Genomic DNA, 25,579 nt, shown 5'->3' on the forward strand with positions numbered 1-25,579 from the left:
GTCAGAGACGAGTTTTATTTCCACACAGAGAGTGGAGGGTATATGGAACACCCTGTCAAATGTGGTGATAAAGGCAGACACATTAGTGACATTTAAGAGAATCTTAAAGATATGTGGATTACGTGGAGGATTATGTGGGAGAAAAGGATTAGATTGATCTTGGAGAGCAGCACAACATTGTGGGCTGAAGGGCCTGGACTGTTCATAGACTGGAGGTCCTGGACTGTGCTGCAGTGTTTTATATGGGGACTGGTAAAGCCATTATTTCTCCTCCTCACATGGAGGCTGATTAGAATTCCACCATGTGCCTATTCCTCATTGTCTGTGATGCATTTATCCTGCTGTACAGAACAGGTATAGCAGGAGGAATGCAGCACAGGTGGGGAATCGGAAGCATTGAAACATTGTCAACACATCCACTTCAGTAAGTGAGAATAAAAATTTCATGTCTTATGGTCTTTTGACTTCTGCCAGAGAGAACCGGCACCTATTTCCCACGGCAGGAATGGCTAATGCGAGAGGATGATAGAAAAATGGAGGGTTATGTGGGAGGGTAGGGATTGATTGATCTTGCAGTAGGTTAAGAGCCGAATTATGAACTCTTGAGAACAAATGAACAAGTGTCCTCTTCCTGTGGTGTTCAACACTGAATCTCTAAGGGCACTCACTTCAAACCCTCTCTAACTGAGCAAAGATATATACAGCATAACTAGATTGTACCTGTGTGCGTGTCTAATACCCTGAACAGGTGCCAAGTCCCCAAGCAGCAACTTTAGCAATGTTGTTTTACCAGCGCCATTCTCGCCAACCTGTAAACAGAAGATAAGTTAAAAAATAACATAAGGCAGAAGGCTTTTACACCAAAAGATGTGTGGAAATATGAGACAAAATATATAAGAAGCTACTTCATGTAACAGTTGGGTGGAAAACAAAACAGGGGCAGAGATTTAAAGTAATTTCTGACTGGGCAACACGGTAGCGTACTGGTTAGCGCGATGCCGTTACAGCTTGTGGCATCGGAGTTCGGAGTTCAATTCCAGCGCCTTCAGTAAGGAGTCTGAATGTACTCCCAATGGAATGCGTGAATTTTCTCCAGGTGCTCCGGTTTCCTCCCACAGTTCAAAGATGTACCAGTTAGTAGGTTAATTAGTCATTGTAAATTGTCCTGTGACAGACTACGGTTAATTCACGGGTTAATGAGCAGCACAGCTTGATAGGCCTACTCTGCGCTATAGCTCAATCTATAAATAAATAAGAGTGGGAGGGAGCAGAGCAAAGTGACAGGACTGAAATTATAAGATTAGCTCTATTTGTCACATATCAAAACATACAGTGAAGTGCATGTTTGCGCCAAAGACCCACATAGTCTGAGGATGTGCCAGAGCGGCCTGCAAGTGTTGCCATACTTCTGGCAGTAACATCTCTATCTCCTTTACCATAGCATTGGAAAGGGATAGGAACAGACAAGTTAGGAAAGCGTTTAATTGGTGTAAGGGGAAATATGAAGCTATCAGGCAGGAACTTGGAAGCATAAATTGGAAACAAATGTTCTCAGGGAAATGTACGGCAGAAATGCGGCAAATGCTCGGGGATATTTACGTGGCATTCTGCATAGGTACGTTTCAATGAGACAGGGAAAGTATGGTGGGATACAAGAGCCATGGTATACAAAGGCTGTTGAAAATCCAGTCAAGAAGAAAAGCTTACAAAAGGTTCAAAAAACTAGGTAATGAAAGAGATCTAGAAGATTATAAGGCTAGCAGGAAGGAGCTTAAGAATGAAATTAGGAGAGCCAGACGAGGCCATGAGAAGGCTTTGGCAAGCAGGATTAAAGAAAACCCCAAGGCATTCTACAAGTATGTGAAGAGCAAGAGGATAAGATGTGAGAGAATAGAACCAATCAAGTGTGACAGTGGAAAAATGTGTATGGAACTGAGAGGAGATAGCAGAGGTACTTAATGAATACTTTGCTTCAGTATTCACTACGGAAAAGGATCTTGCCAATTGTAGGGATGACTTACAGTGGATTGAAAAGCTTGAGCATATAGACATTAAGGAAGAGGATGTGATGGAGCTTTTGGAAAGCATCAAGTTGGATAAGTCTGCAGGATTGGATGAGATGTACCCCAGGCTACTGTAGGAGGTGAGGGAGGAGATTGCTGAGCCTCTGGCAATGATCTTTACATCATCAATGGGGATGTGAGAGGTTCCAGAGCATTGGAAAGTTGCAGATGTTGTTCGCTTATTCAAGAAAAGGAGTAAGAGATAGCCCAGGAAACTAGAGACCAGTGAGTTTTACTTCAGTGGTTAATAAGTTGATGGAGAAGATCCTAAGAGGCAGACTGTATGAACATTTGGAGAGGCATAATATTAGGATTAGTCCGAATGGCCTTGTCAAGTGCAGGTCGTGCCTTACAAGCCTGATTGAATTTTCTGAGGATATGACTAAACAAATTGATGGAGGTAGAGCAGTAGATAGTGTATATGGATTACAGCAAACCATTTGAAAAGGTAATCCATGCAAGGCTTACCAAGAAAGTAAAAATGGATGGGTTCCAAAGGGAATTGGCTTGCCTACAGAAGGCAAACAGTGGTTGGAGACCGGTCATATATTGCACAGAGGTCTGTGACCAGTGGTGTGCCTCAGGGATCTGTTCTGGGACCCCTTCTCTTCGTGATTTTTATAAATGACCTGGATGAGGTAGTGGAGGGATGGGTTAGTAAATTTGCCGGTGACACAAAGGTTGGGAGTGTTGTGGATAGTGTGGAGGGCTGTCAGAGTTTACAGCGGGATATCGATAGGATGCAGAATTGGGCTGAGAAGTGGCAGATGGAGTTAAACCCAGATAAGTGTGAGTTGGTTCATTTTGGTAGGTCAAATATGATGGCAGAATATAGTATTAATGGTAAAACTTTTGGCAGTGTGGAGGATCAAAGGGATCTTGGGGTCCAAGTCCATAGGACCCTCAAAGCAGCTGCGCAGGTTGACTCTGTGGTTAAGAAGGAATATGGTATATTGGCCTTCATCAACCGTGGGATTGAGTTTAAGATCCAGGAGGTAATGTTACAGCTATATAGGACCCTGGTCAGACCCCACTTGGAGTACTGTGCTCAATCTGGTCAGATCACTACAGGAAGGATGTGGAAATTATAGAAAGGGTGCATAGGAGATTTACAAGGATGTTGCCTGGATTGGGGAGCATGCCTTATGAGAATAGGTTGAGTGAACTTGGCCTTTTCTCCTTCGAGCGACGAAGGATGAGAGGTGACCTGATAGATGTGTACAAGATAATGAAAGGCATTGATTTTGTGAATAGTCAGAGGCTTTTTCCCAGGGCTGAAATAGCTAACACGAGTGGGCACAGTTTTAAGGTGGTTGGAAGTAGGCACAGAGGAGATGTCAGGAGTAAGTTTTTTTACACAGAGAGCGGTGAGTGTGTGGAATGGGCTGCCGGCAACAGTGGTGGAGGTGAATATGGTAGGGTCTTTTAAGAGATTCCCCGATAGGTACGTGGAGCCTAATAAAAAGAGCACTAATAAATTACCCTAGGTAATTTCTAAAGTAAATAAAAGTTCAGCACAGCGTTGTGGGCCAAAGGGAATGTATTGTGATGTAGGTTTTCTATGTTTCTAAGTTAGCATGCCCACAATTTACTAAACCTTTCGAACGTGGAAGGAAGCACCTGGAGGAAACCCATGCGGTCATGGGGAGAATGTACAAACCCCTTACAGAGAGTGGCATCAATCAAACACAAGTTGCTGTAAATCATTATGTTAATCACTATGCCTCCGTGCCTCAAACAGTGGTGGTGGTGGTGGGAGAAACCCTCACCACATTTCATCAGTAGCTGGGTGTGTACTTGAAGAACAGTCACATGCAAGGCAAGATACGGTTGGGCTTGTTTTCAACTCGAACTGACACACTGAATAAATAGACTATAAGTCATAGGAACAGAATTAAGTCAGTTGACATATTGAATCTGTTCCACCATTCCATCAGGGCTGATTTATTAATCCTCTCAATGCCATTCTCCTGACTTCTCCCCGCAACCTTTGACACCCTGACTAATCAAGAACCTACCAAGCTCCACTTTAAATATACAGTGCCTATAAAAAGTATTCACCCCCCCCCTTCCCCAGAAGTTTTCATGTTTTGCTTTACAATATTGAATCACAGTGGATTTAATTTGACTTTTTTTTGACACTTTTGTGTCAAAGTGAAAACAGATCTCTACATAATGATCTAAATTAATCACAAATATAAAATAAAAAATAGTTGATTTCATAAATATTCACACCCTTCAAGGCAATATTTAGATGTGTCATGGTCCGGATCGGTTCCCCTTTAAATTTAGTTAGGTTGCAATCCGGACCATTGATGCCTTGTTCCCTTTTAATTCCGTTTCACGCGTCCCTTGAGCTTGGCAATCAAGGTAATCTACCCTCGACCAGAACCGGCAGCTTATAAGCCCTTGGCTTTAGCCGTTCGGCGCGAGAGTGTTAAGAAGCCTTTGCAAGTCGCTGCCATCGCCACAACAACAAGCCAGAGTGATCCAGCCCGCATCGGAGTACCAGCAATTCACCTTCCGTCACCAGAGTGATCCAGCCCGCATCGGAGTACCAGCAATTCACCTTCCGTCACCAGAGTGATCCAGCCCGCATCGGAGTACCAGCAATTCACCTTCCTTCGCCAGAGTGATCCAGCCCGCATCGGAGTACCAGCAATTCACCTTCCATCACCAGAGTGATCCAGCCCGCATCGGAGTACCAGCAATTCACCTTCCATCGCCAGAGTGACCCAGCCCGCATCGGAGTACCAGCAATTTACCTTCCGTCACCAGAGTGACCCAGCCCGCATCGGAGTACCAGCAATTCACCTTCCGTCGCCAGAGTGATCCAGCCCGCATCGGAGTACCAGCAATTCACCTTCCGTCACCAGAGAGGGTCCGGGCAAGGTCAATCTGCCAGGGGTGAGTGGAAGGCGGAGTCCTGACTCGATGTTTATGCCCCTTGTCTGTGTCTACCCCCGAAGAAGAGCCCCGGCTTGGTGCTTGAGCTGAAGGCGGAGTCCTGACTCGATGTTCCTGCCCGTTGTCCATGTCTACCCTTTGAAGAAGTCCGGGCTCGGTGCCTGAGTGGAAGGCGGAGTCCTGACTCGATGTTCATGCCCTTTATCCATGTCTACCCTTTGAAGGAGTCCCGGCTCAGTGCCTGAGTGGAAGGCGGAGTCCTGACTTGATGTTCCTACCCGTTGCCTCCGTTGGGCAGGTCCGGCCAGACTGCCACTGCCCGGCGGGGTTCTACCCCTTCCTACCCGTTGCCTCCGTCAGGAAGGTCCGGCTGGACTGCTGCTGCCCGGTGGGAGTTCTGCCCCCTTCCTACCCGTTGCCTCCGTCGGGCAGATCCGGCCAGACTGCCGCTGCCCAGCGGAGGCTCCCCCCTTTCTACCCATTGCTCCCCAAGGGCCGTGGCTGTCCCAGTCCCCAGGGTCTGAGTCCAAGGTCCGCGGCTGTCCATGCTCCCCCCGTCCAAGTCCAAGGTCCGCGGCTGTCCCAGCTCCCCCCATCCAAGTCCAAAGTCCGCAGCTGTCCACGTTCCCCCCGTCCAAGTCCAAGGTCCGCGGCTGTCCCAGTTCCCTGTTTCCAAGTCCCAGGTCCGTGGCGATCCAAGTCCCTAGTCCCCTAGTCCGAGGTTCATGTTTCTCTTTGTCCTCGATTTCCCGATCTTCTGTGTAGCGAGTAGTAAACGCTATTTTATTGTACCTAAGAAAGACGTGTTTGTGTCCTGCATGTGGGTCCTCTCCCAGCACCCTTATCCCAACCTCGTCACAAGATGTACCAAGCCTTGTACATCTTGTACACAAGCCTTGAGTCTGTGTGAACATGTCTCTATCAGCTTTGCACATCTGGACACTACAATTTTTCCTCATTGTTCATTGCAAAACTGCTCAAGCTCTGCCAGATTGTATGGGGATCATGAGTGAACAGCCCTTTTCAAGTCCAGACACAAATTCTCAATTGAATTGAGGTCTGGACTCTGACTTGGCCACATCAGGACGTTAACTTTGCCATTAGAATGGCTTAAGCCATTCCTGTGTAGCTTCAGCTTTATCCTCAGGGTCATTTTCTTATTGGAAAACAAATCTCCCAAGTCACAGTTCTCTTGCAAACTTTTCCTCCAAGATTTCCCTCTATTTTGCTGCATTCATTTTACCCTCTGCCTTCACAGGCCTTCCAGGGCCTGCTGCAGTGAAGCATCTCCATAACATGATGCAGCCACCACCATGCTTCACAGTAGGAATGGTGAGTTTTTGATGATGAGCAGTGTTTGGCTTATGCCAAACATAGTGTTTATTGGTTACAAGGGTGTAATTGGGCAGCATGGGCTCGTTGGCTTGGAAAAGGCCTGCTACCATGCAGTACCACCAAATTAAAATGATAGGGCACCACAATAGCATACCAGTAAGTATGGCACTTTTACAGCTCAGGGTATCGGAGTTTGCAGTTCAAATCCAGCACCGTTTGTAAGGAGTTTGTACATTCTCCCTGTGTACTGTATGGGTTTCCTCCCACAGTCTAAAGGCCTACCGGTTAGTAGGTTAATTGGTTATTGTAAATCGCCCTGTGATTGGGCTAGGGTTAAATCGGTGGATTTCTGAGCGGTGCAGCTTGTTGGCCCAGAAGGGCCTGGTCTGCACTGTATCTCTAAATAAATAAAGATGTGACAGCCACAGAGGAGTTTACAAACACTGTCAGGCATGCACTGTTCCCTTATAGATCACAATACCATTCCATCTGTACCCTGCCTTCCATATCATGCCTGTGCCGTTATAGAGCATTACAGCACAGAAACAGGTCCTTCAGCCCATCTAGTCTATGCTGAACTGTTACTCTGTCTGCTCCCATTGACCTTCACCTGGACCATAGCCCTCCATACTCTTCCTATCCTTGTACTTATTAAAACATCTCTTAAATGTTGAAAATGCTTTCACATCCGCCTTTCCTCTGGCCATTCATTCCACACTCGCGTTCTGTTAAGCATTTCACCTTTCACCCTTAACCTTTGACATCCAATAAGCCAGAGAATAAATATACGTACAATGCAAATCCGTGACTCCTGATCAGCAGACACTGAGAGGTTTTTGAAGATGGGACATTCAGTAGTATAACCGAAGTCTACATCAGTCATCTGTAATATCGGAGGTGACAGCTTCTCAAAATTTTCAGGGAACCTGAGGAGGGAAGGCAAGAGTAATAACAAGTAATTCACAGGAGAATACAGATGCCGTGCCGGATTACAGAAAATAGCTGAGGTCCCCTTCATTTATTTGGGACACTATGCCACTTAATTGGGACAGGAGATTGTTGCTGAACAGATTCTAATTAGCATGAGTTGTGAGGCTGTTAGACACTACAACATATTTAGAGCAAATAATTTTAAATAGTGTCACTTTCAAGTGCTTGTGACAAAAATCATTGTTTTTTGATAGCTGGCGAGAAATAAGTAGAAAGACGATTCAGAACTGCTTTGCTCATGGCTGTTTTAAGCATTCAGGCTTGGAGAAGTTATTAACAGCCGGGAGTGAAAATGAAACAATTTCATTACTTCAACAAGTTAGGACCTACGAAGAATTTGAAGATATCGACAATCATGTTGAATGTTACAATGAAAATGAAGATTTGGAGAACGCAATCATCAAAGCATTGATTGAAGGCAGTCCATTATCTGGACTAGGTCCTACTGATAATTTTGGTCACTTACAGTCAATAAAAGTGAATATGGCAGCGTACACTGGATGAATTCCTCCACTGATAACTATTAGGAACTAATACACAGTTTCATAGTATTGTAGTGGCATTGGCATTGTTCTAAGTTGTTCCATATTTTCTTTAAATACATAATTGGTTACTCAGTTAAGCAATAGTTTGTCTTTCTGATAGCTTTTTAACTATTTCCATGAAACTTCAACCAATTGGGGCAGGTGTTTAATTGGGCCTAAACGTACTGGTCACAATGCGTTCCGATTAACCAAATATACTGGGAATGCAGTTAAATTACAAACAAGATGCAAGACTTTAACATCCAATGGGAAGAGTAGCCAGAGGCCATGGGAGCATAATGGAAAGTGTAATGTTACTACAGTGCCAATGACCCATGTTCAATTCCAGCCACTGCCTGTAAGGAGTTTGTATGGTCTCACAGAGATCGCATGGGTTTCCACCCACATCTCAAAGGCGTACAGGGTAGCATTAGAGAGTTATGTACATGCTATGTTGGTGCCAAAGCATGGTGACACTTGTGAGCTGCCCCCTGCACATCCTCAGACTGTGTTGGTTGTTGAAGCATACGACACATTTCACTGTATGTCTTAATGTACATGTCACAAATAAAGCTAATATAATGTAATCTAAATGGGGTGTATGTGGTGTCCAGGATGGTGTAGCCCCTCTGGTGAAGGGGCTTGTTGTGTCCAATCTGGAGCATCTCATTCAGCTTTGGTCTCCACCAGACACTCAGCTCTCACCTGTGGCTCCAAGTAGCGACAAAACTGGGGCCACACCCCGGTGCACAATTTGACAGGCGGGCTAAGACAGGTGAGGGTAGTTGGCAGGCCTCATACCCTGGGGAGATAGGGACATGCCTGCGCTAGCATGTGAAGTCAATTCTGGTATACTGGGTGGATGAGATCAACAGTGTGACCCAATGGCCAGGAAGGTGGTTCTTCAACAAGGCACAGATGATGTCATGGTTATCCACTGCAACCAAGGAAGTCTCCAGTTTGTGATAACTACTTGTGCCACGGAACTTCTGAAGCGAGAGAGTGGAACTGCCCCAGTGAAACAGCTTTTCTACTTTACAAATTCTCTCACACAGGCTTCCTGCCATTACTCGATATGATGGACAACCACCAACGTAATCAAAATAGCAAGCATCCTAATCCATCATTCTCTATTTCAGCAAGGTGGGACAATAACATGCCTGTCTCATGCTACACATGAGCCTCTCCAGATTGAACACAGAATAATTCATTCTTGTGCTTCATCTGTACATATTTTGAACAAAGGCTTTTTCTATTCTGTCCACCTGGCCATTTTTATTAGGTCTCAATCTCACCTACTTACTCAACTAACCATCAAAAAATTATTTAATTAGATCACAAGAAACATTTGTGGTGCTGTTCTGATTTATTGTACAATGTGCTTGTTAAATTACCCTGCAACTTGAGTTATCCTGTGAAATTAAATACAACTGAAGCTCTACAGATGGATTGTGCACTTACTCAAATATCTGTTTATAATCCAGTTTTTGCCAAGTTCTGTCTCACACTGTTCAAATCAGCCTCCCCCACCCACCACAAAATTCAGAACCTTAATTTGAGGACCAACATTACCCCTTTCTTGTAACTACTTTTAAGCATGTGTGCAGTACTGTGCAAAAGTTTTGTGTGTGTGTGTATATATATATATATATATATGAGCTAGGGTGCCTAAAACCTTTGCATAGTACTGTAGTAATTTTATGTATTAGACTGTACTGCTGCCACAAAAAAAGACAAATTTAATGACATAAACTGGTTCTGATACGGTTCTCCATTGTAGACTGAGAATGGGAAGGGGGCAGGGGAGAGGGGAATCACAGTTGGGATAAGGGAAGGAAGATGGAAGGGAGCAGAACACCCAAACCCAACCTCACTATCAAACCCACAGATAAGGGAGGTGCTGTAACAGTCTAACATACTGACCTCTACGTTGCTGAGGCCCTGTGATAGCTCTCTGTCCCCCTCCACTTACCTACCCCTCAAACGGGACCCCACTCAGGAACACCAGGCTGTCGTCTGTCACACCACCACCAACCTTATTGATTCTGGGGATCTCTGATCCACCGCCACCAACCTCATAGTTCCCATACACCACACCTCCCGTTTTACTTTCTACCCAAGATCGACAAATCCACTTGTCCAGGTAGACCAAATCACAAACAAGAGAAAATCGGCTGATGTTGGAATCCGAACAACACACACAAAATGCTGGAGGAACTCAGCAAGCCAAGCACATCTATGGAAAGAGGTACAGTCGATGTTTCAGGCCGAAACCTTTCTGGTGGACTGGAGAAAAAAGCTGAAGTGCAGATTTAACAGGTAGGGGGAGGGGAGAGAGAAACACAAGGTGATAGGTGTGGTGATAGCATGTGTCATGTGTCAGAATGTGATTGGACCAAGTTGTGAGCATGCACAGAACTGACAGTGATCGAAAAGCTTGTATGTTAAGACGTGGTTGCTGCTTGCTGTTAAACAGAAGTTCTAGTTATGTTCTTGCAAAATATGTGTCTTTATGAGTAACCCACGGTACGTATAAAGAACACAACATGGTGTCAGAAGTCGGTCTGGAAGAAGAATTCGTTTCGCTAACAAGGGAGAAGTGAAGATAATCGAAAAAAGAGAGTGAACTTTTTCGTTGTTTGCTAACAGCTTTAATGGAAGTTTTGCAACCCCCATCGATGCTTCAGCTGACTGGAAATATAGCTGAAAACTGGAAAAGATTTAAACAGCGTTTTGAAATTTATTCATCGGCGATCAGAGCAGATAATAAAACAGAGAAAATGAAAGCTACAATTCTACTCCACGTGATTGGGGATGATGCATTTGAGGTATATTACCGTTATACTTTTGAAAAAGGAGATAATTTGAATCTAAAAACGATAATTGGCAAGTTTGAAGCATTTTGTATACCGAAGCGCAATGTGATGTATGAATGGTACAAATTCTTTACATGCAAGCAGAAAGCTAGTCAAACGATTGATCAATTTGTTACGGAATTAAGAAAACACAGTTAAGCATGCCAGTTTGCAGGGCTGACGGACTCCTCATTAAAGACAGAATTGTTTGTGACATTCTGGATAATGCTCTGAGAGAAAGACTCTTAAGAGAACCAGACGTAAATTTAGAAAAAGCTTTGATTCTTTGCAAAGCTTCTGACATCGTAGGCTAAAGAGCTTTTTATTGAGAGCAGCATAGATGCTGTAAAGCGCAAACATATTAGAAAAAATAATGAAGCGATAATGAAACCGACGGAGAGCAAGACGTCATCTGAAAGAAAAAAACTTGGTGATCGCTGTGAGCGGCAGCACTGACCTAAAAAGTGTCCAGCATATGGAAAAATGTGCAATCATTGCAGTAAGAGCAATCATTTTTCACGCTGTTTGAGAAGTAGAAAGGAAATAAAACACGTGCTTGAAAATGATAGATAGATAGATAGATAGATAGATACTTTATTCATCCCCAAGGGGAAATTCAATGTTCCTCCAGTATGATATCACATAAACACAAGACAGACCAAGACTAACTGACCAAAAAACCACATAATTATAACATACAGTTACAACAGTGCAAAGCAATACCATAATTTGATAAGAGCAGACCATGGGCACGGTAAAAAAAAAGTCTCAAAGTCCCAGATAGCCCATCATCTCACGCAGATGGCAGAAGGAAGAAACCTCCAACGTGGCAAAACTTCCCGATGCAGCCTCTGGAAGCACCCGAGCACAGCCAACTGTGAGTCCGTCCGAAAACTTCCGACAACTTCGTGCCTCCGACCAGCCCTCCGACACCGAGCACCGAGCACCATCTCTGCCGAGTGCTTCAACCCCGGCTCCGGCCACCAAGCAACAGGCAAAGCCGAGGATTCGGGGCCTTCCTCTCTGGAGATCTCTCCGATCGCTCAGTAGCAGCGTCAGCAGCACAGGCATGTCAGAAGTTTCGCCAGATGTTCCTCCGTGCTTCACACATCCGTCTCAATCAAATCAGGATTGTGCACGGCCCCTACTTACAGATAACGGATATTCCTTACTGGAGTGGCCGCTGCGCCCTGCGTCGTCGTGCTTTGTGAAAATAAACTAAGTAAGAATGACTGGACTATGCCATTGCAAGTGAACCAAAACAATATTCTGTATAAACTGGATACTGGAGCTAAATGTTCTTGCAGAATCTGAGCATTAAAGCCAAGACCAAAGTTACATCAGACAAATATAAAAGTGACTGGGTATTCAGGTGCAGACATTCCAGTTAAAGGAACATATCACACAAAAATAGGGTGCATACACTTCCATTTGTGGTCGTGCCTAAGAATGTACAGTCAATACTTCATTTATCTGCCTGTGAGAAACTGAATTTGGTGAAGAGTATTAGTTCTGGACAGTGACACAGAGTCAGAATACAGTGACTTGATGAAAGAGGGAGAGAGAACACAATTTGATTCCAACGCAGCAAAAGTAAAAGAAGTCATAAAGAAAGATCCCAGACCCATCCCTTTGTTACCAGCATCTGACAAAGCATTGCCAGCAAAACCAAACTTGCCGGTACAGTACAATACAGATCTGAAGCCAAGGTGTAACAAGGATCAGGATCCAATTGAAGAAGTGAAAGCTCAAGTGAAGGAATTGAGAAGTTTTATTGAAATGATGAAGTCTCAGCATAAAAAAGAGATTACACAGTTAATGAATGAATTACGATTTCTTCTCAAAGACCTCAAGAAAGAGCCAACTTCAGAGTTTCTGTTAACTGATTCAGACCAGACGACACATAAAAATAAGAACGAAACACGAGAACTGTGTGAATCACTTAGAAGATTTACTCAAGTTCGTAAACCCCCAGAGAGACTGATAGAGACATGTTAAATTATGTATTTGCTTTAATGTTGCTAATTGTTTTCTTTTTAAGAAAAGGAAGATGTGGTGATATCATGTGTCATGTGTCAGAACGTGATTGGACCGAGTTGTGAGCATGCGCAGAACTGACAGAACTATCGAGAAGCTTGTGTGTTAAGATGTGGTTGCTGTTCATGCCATCAGGTTGGAGGCTACCCAAATGGAATATAAGGTGTTCTCCAACCAAGTGTGGCCTCATCATGACAGTGGAGGAGGTCATGATGGACATAGCGGAATGGGAATGGAAAGAAGAATTAAAATGGGTGGCCGCTGTGAGATCCTGCTTGTTCTGGCTTTGATGCTTGGTAGAGCAGTGTCACAATCTGCATCGGCTCTCACTGATATACAGGAGGTCACACTGGGAGCACCGAACACAGTAAATAACTCCAATAGACTTACAGGTGAAGTGTTGCCTCACCTGGAAGGACTGTTTAGGGCCCTGAATGGTAGTGAGGGAGGAGGTATAGGGGCAGGTGTAGCACTTGTTCTACTTACAAGGATAAGTACTAGGAGAGATGAATGGACAAGGGAGTCGCAAAGGGAGTGATCCTGTGGAAAGCAGAAAGTGAGGGTGGGGGGGAAGAGGGAAAGATGTGCGTGGTGGTGGGAGTTTGAGAATTATATGCTGGACATGGAGGCTGGTGGGGTGGTAGGTGAGGACAAGTGGAACCCTACCCCTGGTAAGCTGGCAGGAAGATGGGGTAAGAGCAGATATGCATGAAATGGAAGAGAGCAGCGTTGATGGGGAAGGAAGGGAAGTCCCATTCTTTGAAAAGGAGGGCATCTCCTTTATTCCAGAATGAAAAGCCTAATTCTGAGAGCAGATGCCGCAGAGACGGAGGAATTGAGAGAAGGGGATGGCATTTTTACAAGTAGCAGGGTGGTACGAGGTGTAGTCCAGGTAGCTGTGAGAGTCCATTGGTTTATAATAGACATCAGTAGACAAGCTGTCTCCAGAGATAGAGACAGTGAGATCGAGAAAGAGAAGGGAGGTGTCGGAAATGAACAGGTGAATTTGAGGGCAGGTTGGAGGCAAAGTGGATGAAATCGACAAGTTCAGCATGGGTGCACTTTTCCTACAGTACATTGACGACTGCATTGGTGCTGCTTCCTGTGGGCAAGGAGATAAGGTGAGAGAGGGAAGTTTTCATGATTTATTGTTTTACAACTCTGAATCACAGTGGATTTAATTGGCTTTATTTGACATTGATCAACAGAAAAAGACTCTTCCGTGTCAAAGTGAAAACAAATCTCCACAAAGTGATCTAAGTTAATTACAAATATAAACCATAAACTAATTGATTGCATAAGTTTTTACTTCCTTCAAATCAGAATTTAGTAGATGCAACAATTATAGCCTTGAGTCTGTGTGGATAGGTCTCTAACAGCTTTGCACATCTGGACACCGCAATTCTTCCCCATTCTTCTTTACAAAACTGCTCAAGCTCTGTCAGATTGCATGAGGATCATGAGTGAACAGCTTTTTTCAAGTCCAGCCACAAATTCACAATTGGATTGTCTGCACTCTGACTTGGCCACTCCAGGGCATTAACTTTGTTATTTTTAAGCCATTCCTGTGTAGCTTTGGCTTTATGCTTGGGGTTATTTTCTTGCTAGAATACAAATCTTCTCCCAAGTCGCAGTTCTCCTGCAGATTGTACCAGGTTTCTTTCAGGAAATCCCTGTATTTTGCTGCATTCATTTTACCCGCTACCTTCATAAGCCTTCCAGAGCCTGTTGCAGTGAAGCAACCCCAGCATGATGCAGTCACCACCATGCTTCACGGTATGCAAGATATGTTTTTGACTATATGCGGTGTTTGGCTTACAACAAACATAGTGTTCAGTCAGATGGCCAAAAAGCTTTGGTTTTATCAGACCACAGAACCTTCTTCCAGCTAACTTCAGAGTCTCCGATATGCCTTCTGGCAAACCCTAGCTGAGATTCCATGTGAGGTTTTCTCCCCCAACAGTGGGTTTCTCTTTGCCACTCTCCCATAAAGCTGCGACTGATGAATCACCTGGGCAACAGTTGTTGTATCCAGTCTCTCCCATCTCAGACACTGAAGCTTGTAACTCCTCCAGAGTTGTCACAGGTCCTTTGATGGCCTCCCTCACTGGTCCCCTTCTTGCACAGTCACTCAGTTTTTGAGGATAACCTGCTCTAAGCAGATTTACAGCTGTGTCATATTCTTTTCCATTTCTAGATGATTGCTTAACTGTAGTTTTTGCCAGGATACTGACTCACCAGCAGTTGGACCTTCCGGATACAGGTGTGTTCTTACTACAATCAATTGAAACACCTTGAATGCACACAGGTGATCTCCGTTTAACTAATTATGAGACTTCTAAAAACCAACTGGCAGCACCAGTGATGATTTGGTGTGTTACATTTAAAAGGAGTGAATACCTATGCAATCAACTATTTTGTGTTATTATCTGTAATTAAGTTACATTACTTTGTAGAGATCTGTTTTCATCTTGACACAAAAGATTTTCTGTTGATCAGTGTCAAAGTGTGAAAAACAGCCAAATTAAATCCACTGTGATTCAATCTTGTAAAACAATATAACATGAAAACTTTCAAGGAGGAGTGAATACTTTTTATAGACACAGTATACATATCAAGACTTTTGCACAGTACTGTATACTGAGCGTAGTCACAGGAAAGCAGCATCAAGGACCCCCACTATCCAGGCCATGCTCTCTGCCATCAGGAAGGAACCTTCAAATCCAAGCCACCAGGTTCAGAAACAGTTATTATCCCTCAACCAGTGTGAGGTTTCTGAACCATTGTGGTTAACTTCACTCATCTCAACACTGAACTGATTCTATGATCTGAAGACTCACTTTCAAGTACTCAACAAATTTTCGGGTAGATGGAGCTCGTCAGCCTGGGAAGGCAGTTCATCTAAGAGAGGGAAAACTCTGATTTCAAACCTCCGCTGCCTTGCGGATATACCCACACATGGGAAAGGCTTTGGGAGTAAACCCTGAGGACAAATCCGGAGCTGGAGTCCCTAAGGCAGTCTGACGTTGCCTTCAACCTTGTTCTGGCAACTCCTGTGACAACACTGATGCCAAGCTGTATCGGCCCTTGCCCTTCCCTTGGATAACATCGGTGTCGTGGAGAGGGGAGACGTGCTACATGGGCAACTGCTGGTCTTCCATACAACCTTGCCCAGGCCTGCGCCCTTGAAACCATTCCAGGCGCAGATCCATGGTCTCGCGAGACTAACGGATGCCACCACAAACTCCTGTTCCCAGTATTATCTGCTTATTACCCCACTGTTTTCTTGGAGGGAATTCCATGATCTTGACCCAGCAACAATGAAGGAACAGTGATATGTTTCCAAGACAGGATGGCGAGCGACTTGGAAGTGGCTTTCAAAATGGTGGTGCTTCCAGCTATCTGTTGTTCTCGTTCTTCTAGATGGTTGTGGTCGTGGGTCTGGAAGAAGCTGCCTTAGGACTTTGGTGTGCTGTTGCAGTGCATCTTGTGACAGTACACACTGCTGCAACTGTTCGTCGATGGTAGAGGGATTGGATATTTGGATGCATAATAAACCGATTAGCAATACATCATTAGGATGTAAAAGAAAATCTGGCAGAAACACACAGTATCATAGGAAGAACATGCAAACTCCAGACAGACAGCAACCAGACACAATACTGTTTGTGCAGCAGTGCCCTTCAAATTATGAAGACCCTGCCTCCATCTCTAGCTCACTATTCACAGTATCTAATGAGACAGCTTGCTCAGTTCAATCCTGTAAGTCTCCTCAACGCTGAGAACTCTGTGCCGCATTCCTCTGCTAAGGAATAAGGCAATGGTCAAAACACACTGGAATTGTTCGGGAAGACTAGAAAATTGCAATTGTCAATCCACTCTTTAAGAAGGGAGGGAGGGAGGGAGGGAGGCAGAAGAAAGGAAATTATAGGCAAGTTAGCCTGACTTCAATGGTTGGGAAGATGTTGAAGTCCATTATTAAGGATGAGGTTTAGGGTACTTGGAGACATATAATAGGCCAAAGTCAGCATGGTTCCTTAAGGGAAAATCTTGCCTGACAAATCTGTTGGTATTGCAGGAAAGATTCTAGCATGGATAAAGCTTTGGCTGATTGGCAGGAGGCAAAGAGTGGGAATAAAGGGAACCTTTTCTGGCTGGCTGCTGGCGACTAGTGGTGTTCCACTGGGGTCTGTGACGGGATTGCTACATTTTACATCATGCATCAATGACTTGGATGATGGAAGTGATGGCTTTGTGGCCACGTCTGCGGAAGTTACAAAGATAGGGTAAGGAGAAGATAGTGTTGAAGAAGCAGGGGGTTTGCAGAAGGACTTAGATTAGGAGAAAGGGCAAAGAAGTGGCACAGTGTTGGGAAGTGTATGGTCATGTATTTTGATAGAAGGAATAAGGTGTGGAGTACTTTCTAAACAAAGAGAAAATGCAAAAGTCAGAGGTGCAAAGAGACTTGGGAATCCTCTTAACCTTCCCTAATAGTTAACTTACAGGCTGAGTCGGTGGTAAGGAAGGGAAATGCAATATTAGCATTCATTTCAAGAGGACTAGAATACAAGAGCAAGGATGTGATGCAGAGGCTTTATATGGCATTGGTTACTTACAATGAATATGAATATGATGTTTCCTATAGCAGAGGAGTCTAGGATCAGAGGGCACAGCCTCAGAATAGAGGTGTGTCCATTTAGAATATAAATGAGGAAGAATTTCTATTAGTGAATCGGTGGAATTCATTTGCACAGAGGGCTCCAGAGGCCAAGTCATTGGGTATATTGCAAGCGGTGGTTGATAGGTTCTTGATTGGTCAAGGTGTCAAAGGTTACAGGGAGAAGGCAAAAGAATGGAGTTGAGAGGGATTATAAGTCAGCCATGATGGAATGGCGGAGCAAAGTTGATGGTCCAAGTGGCCTAATTCTGATCCTATGTCTTATTATCTAACAGCATAAATTCTAGAACCTCTTGGAAATGGTGCTCTCACTTACACAGAGCAGCATATTTACTACTGTATATTCACGATTGTTCTGTTCATTCTCAGTATCTAGCATATATAAGAATGGTGCAGCACTGAGCAAGATAATTTCATGCAACTCGAACATTCCACTCACCTTATCGTCACGTCTGGCTCCTTCTCAAGAGGCTTCAGCTCTGGCCTGGGGAATTAAGATGGCACAAGTTCAAAAGGCGTTGGAAACAAAACAATCCAAGTATCACATTTTAAATTACGAGGTGTAACAAATACTCCACAGGCCTACCTGTTTCGCAGAGCAGTTATCCCTGGTTTAGAATTAGCTTTACTAGAGTACTACAGCACAATAACAGGCCTTTTGGTCCATCTAGTCCATATATGTCAAACTCAAGGCCCGCGGTGGAATTATCTTTGGCCCGCGAGATAATATCTAATTACTATTAAAGCTGGCCCCAGTAATCGAAGCGCCTATGGCGTATGATATGGCTAATGCTGAGTTTATTCAGGTACCAGGTTTTCAGGGTTTTTAGTGTTTATTCGGCAGTCTTGCTCGGCAGTCTTCTTCATAAGAAACGGAATTTGTAAAGTGAAACACTTTGTAGTTATGGCAGAGACTGAGACACATGAGAGCAGGCTGAAAAAACAGAGGCAACGAAAGCTGCGTTCGCACGCGTCCGACTGATCCGGCCCGCATGAAGCTGCATTTTGCTCAATCCGGCCCGTGACCTCCATACCAAACTATTAATCTGCCTAGTCCAGGGGTTCCTAACCTGGGATCTATGGATCCCTTGCTGAATAGTATTAAGTCCATGGCATGAAAAAGGCTGGGAACCTGTGGCCTAGTCCCATCGACCCGCACCTGGACATATCTTTTTCATCCACATCTCTATCCAAATTTTCCTTAAATGTTGAAACTAAACCTACATCCACCACTTCCACTGGCATCTCATTCTACACTTTCACCACCCCCTGAGTGAAGAAGTTCCCTCTTGTGTTCCCCTTAAACATTTCACCTTTCACTCTTAACCCATGACCTCTGTAGCCCCACCCACTCTCAGTGGGAAAAGCCTATTTGTATTTTCCTCTGATAATTTGGTATACCTCAATCAAATCTCCCATCATTCTCTAATGCTCCAGGAAGAAAAATCTCCTAACCTACTCATTTTTGCCTGTAAATCAGGTTATTCAGCCTATTTTTTCAGCTGGTCCAGATCCCACATGCTAGTTTTCCTCGCTGTCCACAACACCCCCAATCTTGGTGTCATCCACAAATTTGTTGATCCAGTTTACATCATCTAGGTTGTTGATATAGATGACAAGTAACAATGGACCCAGCACCAATCCTTGCAGCAAACTACTAGTCATAGGCCTCCAGTCAGAGAAGCAATCATACACTACCACTCCTTAGCTTCTCCGGCAAAGCCAAGGTCTAATCCAATTCACTACCTCATCTTAAAGACAAGTTAGATACAACTTACTACAGACCAAAGCCATGTTGACTGTGCCTAATCAGGCCTGGTCTATCCAAATACTTCCGGAATATATCTGGTCCCTTAGAATACCTTCCAATAACTTTCCCACTACTGATGTATGTCAGGCTCACTGGCCTATAAATTCCTGGATTATTCGTAGGGCCTTTCTTGAACAATGTAAAATGATTAGCTACCCGCTAATCCTCTGGCTAAGGACAGTTTAAATAACTCTTCTGTCCTAGGCTCCCACAAGGTCCATGGGGTTTTCTTGTCAGGCCCTGGGGATTTATCTCCCTTAATTGCCTCAAAACAAGCACCATCTCCTCTGTAATCCATAAACCAAAACAACAGCCTTCTCTACATCTGCTGTGACTCCAGAACTGGCAGGTAGTAATTTCAGTGTCTGTACAACAATAAGTCTCTTCGGTACAACAATAAGTCTCTTCTGCACAATAGATTACAAAAATATAGCATTTTAATCCAGACAGTCCCTGGGTTACGTACGAGTTCCGTTCCTGAGTCCGTCTTTAAGTTGGATTTGTACGTAAGTCGGTAAATCCGGTATTATTCAGCATCAGTTAGTCAAACGTTTGTCTTCGTATATAGTATATATTTTACCTTTCTATGCATATAAAACACTTAAGAAACATATGTATTCCAATAATTAAACCACTGCGTTGCTTAGTAATAATTGTAGTTTTCATCGGGGCAGGGCCTTTCACATGCTCCATTATTCTCACTTTATCTGTTATCCTTTAAATTGTTCCGATCATTGACTGACTGTAGCCTAACACTTTTCCAATGACCGATGGCGTTTCACCTCTTTCCAAACGCTTTATTATTTCCACTTTATTTTCAATTGCGATCGCTTCTTGTCAATGGAACAGAAACACTGCGGGCGGTGGGTACTGAGCTGCGCCGGCTCCTGAGGTCCACTGGGTCCTAAAGACCACCGCACTGAGACAGGCTAAATGGGACAAGTGGGGGCTGTGCTGGGTTTGGGTATTTGATCCTCCACAATATTCCGCGTGGGAATTTAAACTGGAGGTGGCAGTGTTTTTTTTTACCAGGTCGAGTTGCGAGCTCGACATCAACCCAACACAGATGGTATGGGAGTCACTGGATCAACATCAACACAGCACGGGAGCGGTCTGTCCTGGATCGAACTCGAGCCCGGCACTGTCTCACTAGCCAACCGGAATGGGGGGGGGGGGGGGGGGGGGGGGTCCAGGGTGAATCTTACTCTTACTAAGAAAAATTTAAGCCAAATACAAGGTTAAACACTTAACCCAGTGTCAACGGCAACAACTTAAAATGGCGGACGGCGTCATGATCCGACTTAAAATGGCAGACAGCATTCTCCTTCCTCAGTTCGTAAATACACGTTGTCCGTAAGTCAGACGTTCGTAACTCGAGGACTACCTGTATAGCCACTGTAAATATAGCATCTTAATTGATCCATCAAGCAGCAGCTTATTCCCATGACATAGAAAATAAAACACAGGAACAGGCCCTTTAGCACACAACGTTGTGCTGAATCAAATAAGTTAGTAATCAAATGGCCAACTAAACCAGTCCCTTCTGCCTACACAGTGTCCATATCCCCCCATTTTCCTCACATCCATGTGCCGATCTAAACATCTCTTAAAAGTCCCAAATTTTTCTCTCTCTACCAGCACAACAGGCAGCACATTCCAGGCACTCAGTACTTTCTGTTAAAAATATTTGCCTCCACATCTATGAAATTACTCCCTCGCACCTTAAATTCACACCTTCTGCTATTAGACATTTCAACCCTGGGAAAAAGATACCGTCTACCTACTGTACCTATGTCTCTCATCTTATAAACCTCCCCACAGTCTCCGCTGCTCCAGAGTTCGTTAACTACCTAAGTTTGTCCAACCTCACATCGGACATGCCCTTCAATCTAAGCAGTTTCTTGGTAAACCTGTTCTACACCCTCTTTAAAGTCTCAACATGCAACCTACAATGGGGTGACCAGAACCATATGCAATATTCCAGATGTGGCCTAACTAGAGTTTTCTAAAGATGCAATACAACTTCCTGACTTTTGAACCAAATGCCTTGACTAATAAATGGTGTACATATGTAGTTGTTCATTGTGTCCCCTAGTAGTTACAGTTCTTTATGATTCTGGAAGCTTCTTGGTAATGTATTATTTAAATAGGGGCCATCTGATTGGTTGACTCTTATTTACAAATTTGAATGTCTTACCTATGGGATACAAAAGCAATCAACACATTGGACAGCCATGTTTTAGACTTTTTCTGTTCTTTGCACTTAGCTACTGGACTTCAACTCTATGCTTCCAATTCTTTTTGCTTTATTAGCGCTTAATAAAATGATCGTGAAGCAACAGGTTTCATGCCACTTTCTTGACTTCCACAAGAACCTTGAATCAAAAACATCAGGATCCTACACAGGGGTGGTAGTAGAGGCAGATACATTAGGGGCATTTAAGAGACTCCTAGATAAGCACAAGGATGATAGAAAAATGGAGGGCAATCTGGGAAGGAAGGGTTAAATTGATCTTGGATTCGATTAAAAGGTCAGCACAACAATGGTTGGGATGAAGGGTCTGTACTGTACTGTAATGCTCTATTTATAAACTAAACTGTAAACAGTCAGTCCAGGACCACTGTTCTGGGAGAATGCATTAACAGATCTCTGGTCAGAGACCATAAGACCATATGACATAGGAACCATCATTCAATCACAACTGATTTATTATCCCTCTCAGCCCCATTACATAGAAAACCTACAGCACAATACGGGCCCTTTGGCCCACAAAGTTGTGCCGAACACATCCCTACCTCAGAAATTACTAGGCTTACCTATAGCTCTCTATTTTACTAAGCTCCATGTACCTATCTAAAAGCCTCTTAAAAGACCTTATCGTATCCACCTCCACCACCATTGCCGGCAGCCCATTCCACGCATTCACCACTCTCTGAGTAAAAAACCTACCCCTGACATCTCCTCTGTACCTACTCCCCAGCACCTTAAACCTGTGTCCTCTTGTGGCAACCATTTCAGCCCTGGGAAAAAGCCTCTGACTAACCACACGATCAATGTCTATCATCATCTTATACACCTCTATCAGGTCACCTCACATCCTTTGTCACTCCAAGGAGAAAAGGCCGAGTTCTCTCAACCTATCCTCATAAGACATGCTCCCCAATCCAGGCAACATCCTTGTAAATCTCCTCTGCACCCTTTCTATGGTTTCCACATCCTTCCTGTAGTGAGGCGACCAGAACTGAGCACAGTACTCCAAGTGGAGTCTGACCAGGGTCCTATACAGCTGCAACATTACCTCTCAGCTTCTAAATTCAATTCCACGATTGATGAAGGTCACTACACCATACGCCTTCTTAACCACAGAGTCAACCCTGCATAGCTGCTTTGAGCGTCCTATGGACTCGGAGCCCAAGATCCCTCTGATTCTCCACACTGCCTAGAGTCTTACCATTAATACTATATTCTGCCATCATATTTGACCTACCAAAGTGAACCACCTTACACTCACATTCTCCTGCTTTCTCCCTGTAACTTCTGATACCCTGGTTCATCAAGAAATAATCAACCTCAGGTTTATAAATACCCAAAGATACGGCTTCCACAGGAATCTCTGGAAATGAATTCCACAGACTCACTACCCTGATCGCTGTTCTAAATAGACATCCCTCTATTCTGAAGCTGTGCCTAGAGAATGTTTCCTAGGCTCCCCACCCTTGGAAACATTCTCTCCACATCCACTCTATCTAGGCCTTTCAATAGGTTTCAATGAGCCCCCCCCCCCCACCCCCATTCTTCTAAGCTCCAGCAAATACAGGCCCAGAGCCAGCAAACACTCCTCATATGTTAACCCTTTCATTCCTGGAATCATTCTCATGAACCTCCTCTGGATCCTCTTGAATGCCAGAACACTTCTTCTGAGATAAGGGCACCAAAGGTCGGGTGAAATCCTGGCCAGCTTACGCAAACCTCTCCATCCAGTATTTGATGGAGCCCTAGGTACAGCAAATGGTAGTTAGTCAGTAGCCATCTACAACCCACTGAATGCTGCAGTCTGGTGCTGCCAGAGAAATCGAGCCACTGCTCTTCTTACAAGTTCAAGTTCTAATTTATTGTCCTCTGACTTATGTACCTACAGCCAAACAAAACAATGTTCCTCTGGACCACGGTGCAACCACACAGCCTACATGAAACACAGCACATATAACAAAATATTACCAATAAATAAGTTAATAAAATAATAATTCAAAATGTATGGTGTATGCAGCACAGGAAAACAGTAAACAGTTCGCTATCCTAGTGACGTGACCTCGGTAGTGGCAGGGTATTTGTTAGTCTCACAGCCTGAGGGAAGAAACTGTTACCCAGACTGACATTCCTAGCCCTGATGCTCCTGTATCTCCTTCATGATGGTAGTGGGTCAAAGAGATTGTGGGATGGCTGGTAGGGTTCCTTGACAATGTTTTGGACCCTCTGTCTGTAATCCTCTTGGTCAATGTCACAGATGGAGGGAGGGGGAGGAGAGGGAAGTGATCCTCTTGGCAGTTTTTACTGTCCTCTGTAGCGTCTTGCGGTCCGACGCGTTGCGGCATTTGTACCACACAATGATGCAGCCAGACAGGACACTCTTGATGATGCTCCTGTAGAAAGTTGTTAGAATGGGGATGGGGAGCTAGATGGGAACTAGATAAAAACACTTAAGTATTTTATTTATTTCTTTAATGAGCTATATAAAGAACTGGTTAAATGTCAGTGTTTGATCTAAGTGACCACACATATGATTAAATGGTTGCAGAACTACACCTAAACTTGTCTATTGACCCATGGAATACTAACCAAGGGAGCAATGATGCATGGCTCCTAAAGGTTGTGATAGCTGGGGGGCAGGGAAATAGCTCCCTATTGAATGCTCCCAATGGTGTGCCCTCAAATAGCCTCTGACACCCAAGTGCTGGCCTTCACGTGTGGCTTAGCTACTAAGCTTGGCGGAACCATTTCTACAGACAGGAGAAGAGGCAAAGGCAGGATACTGGTATCTTAGAACCAGTCGCTTTGAGCACTGGTGGAAGGCAACTCATCTAGGAGAAGGAAAGCTCTGATCGCAAACATTCACTGCCTTACGACTATACCCACTTATGGGGAAGGCTTGGGTAAACCCAGAGCTGGAGTCCCTAAGGAATCCTATGTTGAGTTCAATGCTGACTGGCAACTCCTGCGACGCCGCTGGCTCCAAACTGTATCAGTCTCTGCTGTTCCTTTGGATTCATCAGCTGGGTGGACAGGGGGAGCTTGCTGCATGGGCAACAGCTTGCTTTCCACATCGTACTGCCCTGGCTTGCATATGACAGCTAGGATGCAACTTCTGTGTCCACCCTGATAACTACTAATGTCATATGTTTTCAAGACCTGTTCTTGGCAACAAACTGATAAATCCTCTAGATTTTATCTCAAGAGAGCAAGAACAGCAAGTCCAACTAATTAGAGGACTGTTTTGACTTTCTTTCAAAGTTATCATTGCTGTGTGTCTCCAATACTCACAGTTTCTCCAGGAGTTTCAGTTTGCTCTGTACTTGTGAAGCCCTGTTGGCATTATACCGGAATCTGTCAATGAACACCTAGTGGGTTGAGAAATATGGTTTGTTTAATAGAAAATCAGCACTTGGCTTCACATATTTTCATAGAACACAGAACACTACAGCACAGTCCAGGCCCTTCAGCCCACAATGCTGTGCCAACCTGTCAACCTAAACCAACACTTCCCTCTGACATAGCCCTCCATTCCTCTATCATCCATGTGCCTATTTAAGAATTTCTCAAATTTATTTATTTAGAGATACAGCATGGAATAGGCCCTTTTAGACAAAGTAAGCACCCAACAACCCACCTAATTTTACCCTTGCCTAATCACAGGACAATTTACAGTGACCAATTTAACTACTAACTAGTACATCATTGGACTGTGGGAGGAAACCGACACGGTTCATGGGGAGGATGTACAAACTCCTTACAGAGGGTGATGGAATTGAAATCCAATGCCCCGAGCTGTAATATCATCACACTTACCACTATGCTACCGTGGTGCCCCATATTCCTAATGTACCACCCCCGTCAATGCGTTCCACACATCTACCACTCTCTATTTAAAAAAAAAATTCTCTGATATCCACCAACACTTCCTTCCTATCACCTTAAAAGTGTGCCCCCCTAGTATCAGCCATTTCTGCCTTGGGAGAACGAGGCAGTCATAGATGAGAGCTACAGGGAGGTAGTCACACCTAGGCTGCCGGAAGCAGGTCTTTGGGTGACAGTCCGAGGGGGGAAAGCGAAGGAGAGTAGATAGGTAGTGCAGAGCACCCCAGTAGCCATTCCCCTGAATAAT

General features: G+C 44.2%; 1 protein-coding gene across 3 annotated transcripts in view; it reads right to left on the reverse strand.

Annotated features, from left to right (window-relative positions):
- The window catches only part of abcf3 (ATP-binding cassette, sub-family F (GCN20), member 3), a 182,753-nt gene that overhangs the window by 19,292 nt on the left and 137,882 nt on the right, over positions 1–25,579 (reverse strand). For all 3 annotated transcript variants that reach the window (XM_073041715.1, XM_073041713.1, XM_073041714.1), the window contains exons 14-17: positions 24,739–24,815; positions 17,829–17,873; positions 7,099–7,231; positions 721–809 (exon numbers count right to left, since the gene is read on the reverse strand). In XM_073041715.1, coding sequence (XP_072897816.1) covers positions 721–809; positions 7,099–7,231; positions 17,829–17,873; positions 24,739–24,815 — 344 coding nt within the window. The remainder of the gene's footprint in view (positions 1–720; positions 810–7,098; positions 7,232–17,828; positions 17,874–24,738; positions 24,816–25,579) is intronic.

The sequence above is a fragment of the Hemitrygon akajei genome, chromosome 3 (assembly GCF_048418815.1).
Source record: "Hemitrygon akajei chromosome 3, sHemAka1.3, whole genome shotgun sequence".
Lineage (NCBI taxonomy): Eukaryota > Metazoa > Chordata > Chondrichthyes > Myliobatiformes > Dasyatidae > Hemitrygon > Hemitrygon akajei.